Genomic DNA, 6,788 nt, shown 5'->3' with positions numbered 1-6,788 from the left:
CTTACTGTCCAATGGCAGAAGACTGTTCTTTTGCCTAGAGTAGCCTTTGTACAACAAAATCACCTTGGGAAATGGAGTGATTATGGCAGTTTGACAAACACCTAAAAGCGCATTAACATGACAACTACCCACCACATGTACTAGTACCAAAAGCATATTCCAGAACCAAATGTAAATGTTTCTAGGATAACTACCATTTTAGAATATTTATTCTTTTGATAAACTTCCAGGAGTCAGAATATTTTTGAATGTCTATCAATATAAAACTGCAACAAAGAAACAATTTATCCTTGAGCTCCTTAAGTAGCCAACCTCAGCACTGCTTTATGTAAGGATAAACTTATTTCATATGTTAATTTACTTTCACTGGTTGAATCCATTTGTGCAACAATTCAATGATCACATTCTCTGCTTTCCTGACTAGAAAAGATATTTATCTTCCACGAAGGCAAAGTGGGAATTTAATTCCCAGATAAATCAACCAAGAGAAATGAGTCACGGTGGGTCTTAAATTTTAGCATAAACACACCAGAAGAGGTGGTGTGGGTGAATTTCAAGTAAGAACATTGGTCCCATCATTTAGTCTGTTTTTCCATATATAAAATATTTATGCTTAATTCGTATTATAACTTTTCCTACCATATATTATCATGTTCTTTATCCTTAATTCTCAGCATCATCCTTCCAGAATTCTTAGCTTGGAATTCAGACTCCTATAGGAATCCATAGATGAGACAAAAAATTTACATGCAAAATCTCTCATGTATGTATGTACATCTGTGCATTTTAATCTGGGTTCTCAATCAGGAAACTGAGAATACCAGCATCTGGGGTAAAGATGGGGGCGGGAAAACCCTCCCATTGTGATTTTGATGTTCATCCTCAGTCTGACTTTTGAGATATTTAGACAAAAAGACCAAGCTATGAGTTCATAATATTGATGTGAGTATACTGTACCTATATACATATACTCAAGTAGAAGTTATATTAAAAGAGAATAGAGATTGAATTTCCTAGGCATTTCCCAAAGAGAAATGAAATCTTATGTCAACACAAAGGATTGCATACAAATAGGAATTAACAGCTTTATTCATTAGAGTTCCAAATTGCAAACAATCTAAAAGTCCACCACTGGGAAGAATAAATTAAAAGGGAACATGTACACCAAAACATGAATGACTTTCAAAAATACTGTTAAGTAAAAGACAGATATAAAAGACGATTTCATTGATATAAATTTTTTCCCAAACTAAAATTATCAACAGAAAACAGATTAGTGACTGCCTTGGGGACAAGGGATGGAACAAATTTGACTGCTAAGGAAAATGAGGATCCTGTAAGGGTGATAGAAATATATCTTCACTGTGGTGTTGGCTTCACAAATATATACAGCTGTGCACACTTATTAAGCTATAATTTTTCTTAATAATTTCAGTTTGTAATACATCAACACTTGCCTTAATAACTGATAAAAGTTGAATTAGTGATCTCAGCTCCTAAATACTAGCACAACTCATGGGACAGGTCTCATTTAACTTAGACTATTTACCCACCAACTCAAATTCCTATCATTCATATTGCTCTTCTAGTATAAGAGATGAACAGTAATGATCCCTCAACACTATTCTCTCCCCTGGTCCTCTGGGTAGTTTTAAGACAAGAGGTGGCCAGTAGGTTGCTGGAGAACTAAATCATCACACAGAGTAAGGTCACAACATTGGCTCCAGAAGAATCATAGCCTCCTATTCTAATTGACATCTGGTAGATCAAGTTCATGTGCCATGATTCACTGTAATGGGTAAACTCAGATATTACAGTCTGTACTTTTTGTAACATAGACTACAAATTATGCAGTTCACGGAAATCTAGCTATAATCTCTTTACTATGTATTAGTGGTCAGCCATTAAAAATTGTCCCAAATAACCAAACCAACCAACATTTAAGGAGGAAGAAAATGATTGATGCCTTTAAGCTTCTAGAGGGACAGTAAGTTCCAAACTTATATTACAACTATTATGCCCTCAGAAAACATTTGTATAAAGCTAATTTTTGTTCTCAAAGCCAGCTATTCCCAAGCCCAAGCTTTAATTCCATGTTTAATGCCTCGATAAACTTATTTAGAAACAAATTATTTTAAAAGGTTAGTGTAATGATGGCAATCTGTATATCTACAATTCTTTACAACTTCACAATATAAGACTAAGTTACTGTGAACCAGCGATTGTAAAAGCACTTTTGACCAAATTAAGCACTTTAGAACAGACTGTTTTCTATCCAATGGACATTAATATTCTGTATATTTTGTCTTTCATACTTTTTATGTAATATTGTAAAGATTTTATAAAATCCACATTTTTAGAAACTTAAATTTATCATGATTTATAAGATAAATAAGACAACTGAACATGTCCAGTAAGTGGAGTAATAGATTCAAAAAGCTGTGTTAAATGTTTAAAAAATGAGTCTGCTTTGAAAATTCTAAATTTTCCTACATTTGTGAAAATGTATTATAGATTCAGCTTCATTACATTTAGACAGCTGAGAAAGAAGCAAAACTTTTGATTAACCTGTGACAAGTAGAATATTTCTAAAAGATAGTTGTTCATTCCACGTATTAACTTTCTGAAGAAGCCAAACACACTTGATCAATTTTTATTTCAAAATGTCTACAAAGTTATAATTCTCCATTATACAAACAATTTTTCAAAACCCAGACATTATTAAATGTAAGCCAAAGTTGTTATACAAATAGAATACACACAAAGATCAAAAATATACATATTCTCTCAGCAAACTTTGTCATATAAATAAGAAAAATATATACAGCTGGTATTTTCAAAGTACAATTACCTTAAATAACACTGCAACCACATATAGAAACACTAAAACAAAAGTTAAAAGGACAACAAATTCATTTTACAACATCTACAATTATAAAGACACATAAAACCAATCTTAGGGGAATGTGTACTCCATACTGGAATCTTAATTTTCACTTTATTTCTTTAGCTTATTCTCTGGATGGGTGAAAGTCATAATTCACCAGCAATCCTTGACATCTAACACAAATGACAGAACATGTGAAGAACTATATAATCTATGTCTTCAAATTTGGGGATTGATGTAAAAGAATTTTTAAGAGCTAAATTTGTATAAGCACGTGTTAAAATTTTCCAAGTAAAATGAATATTGACACGGGGCTGGGGATGTGGCTCAAGCCGTAGCGCGCTCGCCTGGCATGCGTGCGGCCCGGGTTCGATCCTCAGCACCACATACAGACAAAGATGTTGTGTCCGCCAAATACTAAAAAAAAAAAATAAATTTTAAAAAAAAAGAATATTGACAAATCAACTCACTTAAGCTGGAAATGTCAGAAGAAAATTCAGATACTCAAAAAATCTAAACACAGTGAGCAATAAAGAAAAATTATGCCAGTGGTTCCCTAGATAAAAAAAAAGGTTTATGCTTTGCCCCAGAAATTCTCCTTCCTTTTCTGAGCTCGTGCCAGAGTTTGAAAAGCCCGAAGGCTAGACGCAGCAGAGCGAGCAGAAATCTCAGACAATCTGTCCTCATCTGTAAATGAAAAAAAAAATCCCATGATTATGTTCTGTACAAAAATACCTCCTGAATAAATATGATGTTTTATATAACATTAACAGAAAATTAAAAACATCGAGCCTTATAATTATATCAATGTTGGGTCTATCAGAAAAAAAATAGTAATCTATTAAATGTAAGATTTTAACATTTTCATGGTAATTCTCCAAATTTATCTTACATAGATATCAAACATTTTAATCTGAAATGAGCATTTTTTTCCCCTTTCCTGAAATCCCATAATGTCATTAATTAAACACAGCCAATGATTTCAGTATTACTTGGAAACAATTCATCATGACACCGTTTTGTCCTACTTTCAAAAGCACAGCTATTTGGGGCAAAAAAAAAAAAATTAACTTTTTTAAAATCAAAAGCCATATATTAACATCATTCTTATATCGTATTTCTAAAACAATCTCACTAAGTACAGAAATAATGTTTGAATATTCTTCCTCATTGCTGAAATTCCTCATTTCTGAGTAAGCAAATCTATAATGTTTATTTATAAGCACTGTTCTCTATTAAAAAAAAAAGATAATGTGATTCAAAGTTGCCAAATATTTTGCATTTTAAAACATAACTATTTGATTTCTAGCTCATAAATAACTAAAAAAAAAAAAGTTTCAAAATTACTAAAGGAAGAAAAAACTTTAACATATGTAATCTAAAATATAATGTATTAAGTTCAAATTTATTTCCCAATTCAAAATTTACAAATTCAGTTATTCCACACTTCTTAGGATGAATCAATACAATGATTTCAATTGTTCACCTAAGGATTCAAAATTCTTCCTGCCAATGAATCTGTCAGAATGGAAACTGCACAGGAGAAAAAAGTCCATTTTCCCTAGTGATATAAATATTTTTCAAGAACTGAAAATTGACAATATGCAGGCATTTGAAAAAATATGGATGTAATACTAGGCCAAATTCCAAAGTCCAGAGCTAGACAGAGTAGAAGAACAGAAAGAGCACCTGCTGTGTGTAAGGTGCAACCTCTTATCACCTGTTTGCCATAAAGAATACTATTCACCACTTGACCCCTGGTTACTTATTTGTAAAAAGGGGATAATTTCATCCTCAACACTGTTTCAAGAATCTAATGAAAGAAACATCTGTGGAAATACTTTGTAGGCAGTAAAGTGCTAATCGAATATATAAACTATCATATAAAAGAACCTGTATTTTTATCTTATATGTTATGAGATTGAAATACCTTCATCATGAAAGCCTTCATGTTGAGGTAACTGGAAATCATTCATCCTTGCTTTCCCCGCTTAAAAAAAAAAAAAGAGAGAGAGAGAGAGAAAGAAAAAGAAAAGCACAAGAATTTATCCTTCAAAATCACCAAACATCATGTCTGTCTCTTCCAAAATTCATATCAGGAGTGAATTGCCATTGAGATGCCATGAGGAGGTGGGACCTTCCAAAGCTGTTTAGGATCCACCTTCAAGAACAGACTGATGCCATTGGCCCAGAAGTGGAGTGTTTGCTGCCTTTTCCTTTTTCTCCTGCCTCCTCTTTGCCCTTTGCCACAGGATGATGCAGCAAGAAGGCCCTTACCAAATGACGGTTCCTCTAGCTTGCATTTCCCAGCCTCCAGAACCATGAGTCAATAAATTTCTGTTCATGATAAATTACTCAGTGTCATGTTTTCTAACAGAGCAGCACAAAACAAACTAAGACATTACAGTAAACCCTTAAAGAAAGTAGATGATCAGAAATTTTATTAAGTTTTATATTTCAGTAGAAATTACTATCAAAGAGCCCTCATTAATATATATTGTACACTGCAAGTATAAAAACAAACTATGAATAACTTCCTAGAATTCTTTTCAGTAATACTGATGATCTAACATTAAATAAACATAGTAGGCTCCTGTTTAGAGATGACTGGATATACACATTTATAAAAATGACATAAACCCAGAGGACAAAGACATGTAAGACAAGAAAACAGCAACAAAATTTTGGAAAGTGGAAGGCAAATCAAAGGGGAATGAGGTGTGTAGTTCAAGCAAGTTGAATTCTTAAGCCAGCAGAGGAGTGAAACAAGAAGCAACCATTTTCTGCCCCTCATGGTGTGGGGTTTGGGAGTACTGAGTCTCACAACAAGCTGTAGTGAAGGCCAGATGAACCAGGAAACAGGTTAAAAGTCTTTTGCAAAACAGCTGGACCCCCTTAGGTTCTTCTTAAAACTTACATAGTGACATAAATATTTCTCTCCTAAAAGAATAAATGGAGGTTTTGTCTCCAAAGGCTCATCAGATACCCTGAGACCAAGGGTGCCATAGTCAAAACAGGATTTTATACACATATAACCACATAAATATTTATATTTTAAAAACTGTCTCTTCAAATAGATAAAACATTCCCTCCATGAAGTAAGAATGGGATACCATATAAAATGAGTTTACAACATTAAAAAAAAGTTCTTAGAAATTAAAAATATTATAGCGATTTTTTTAAAAAACAGAGGGAAGTAAATGATAAAAACCAAGTTAAAACAAAAAGACAGAAAATAGGAGGAGAAAGAAGAGAGAAAAGAAAAGAAAAAATCATGTCCAATATCTGAATAACAGGTGCCAGAAAGAGAAAATGAAGGGAAGGAAATTACTATCTAAGAAAATTTCCTCATATTAAGAATTTTCCAGACTGAAAGACCTACAAAATACCAGTAAAATGAATAAAGAGGCCCCTTCAACACACAGCATTGTGGACTCACAGGGCATTTGGGTGTAAAGAGAAGATTCCAAACGCTACCAGAAAAGAAAATGGCACATGCAAAAGACGAAGACTGAAAACAGCATGAGACTTCTCAAGAGTGACAGTGGAGGCCAGAAAACAGCAGAGCAATCCCTAACAATACTAAAGAAAAACAATTTCTGGTCTTAAATTCTACATCTAGGCCATCAAGCCTGGAGGAGAGGGGCTACTAGTATCTGGAAGGTTACCCACATATGTATGAGTAAGAACTTAAGACACAACTCACACTTATATATAAAAGTAAAAACTGAACTTAAGTGCATCATAACCCAGTGTCCTAAAGAGAGTTTTCCTATTTAAAAAAAAAAAAGCTAAATATCGTGATATATGATATCATGTTAGCTAAATATCATGATATATGATATATATATATATATATATATATATATATATATATATATATATATATATATATATATTT

The 6,788-nt window shown here is 32.8% G+C and overlaps 1 protein-coding gene across 3 annotated transcripts in view; it reads right to left on the bottom strand.

The window, feature by feature from the left end:
• Positions 1–1,071: 1,071 nt before the first annotated feature.
• Mdm1 (Mdm1 nuclear protein) overlaps positions 1,072–6,788 on the bottom strand; it is a 29,962-nt gene continuing 24,245 nt past the window's right edge. For 2 of the 3 annotated variants that reach the window (XM_048805409.1, XM_048805414.1), the window contains 3 exons: positions 4,818–4,877; positions 3,347–3,574; positions 1,072–3,196 (listed from right to left, as the gene is read on the bottom strand). In XM_048805409.1, coding sequence (XP_048661366.1) covers positions 3,462–3,574; positions 4,818–4,877 — 173 coding nt within the window. In that variant the 3' untranslated portion in view covers positions 1,072–3,196; positions 3,347–3,461. The remainder of the gene's footprint in view (positions 3,197–3,346; positions 3,575–4,817; positions 4,878–6,788) is intronic. The other variant, XM_048805404.1, reaches the window with a different exon arrangement.

Source organism: Marmota marmota, unplaced genomic scaffold (genome assembly GCF_001458135.2).
Source record: "Marmota marmota marmota unplaced genomic scaffold, marMar, whole genome shotgun sequence".
Classification (NCBI taxonomy): domain Eukaryota; kingdom Metazoa; phylum Chordata; class Mammalia; order Rodentia; family Sciuridae; genus Marmota; species Marmota marmota.
This window is presented reverse-complemented; position numbering and strand designations above follow the sequence as displayed.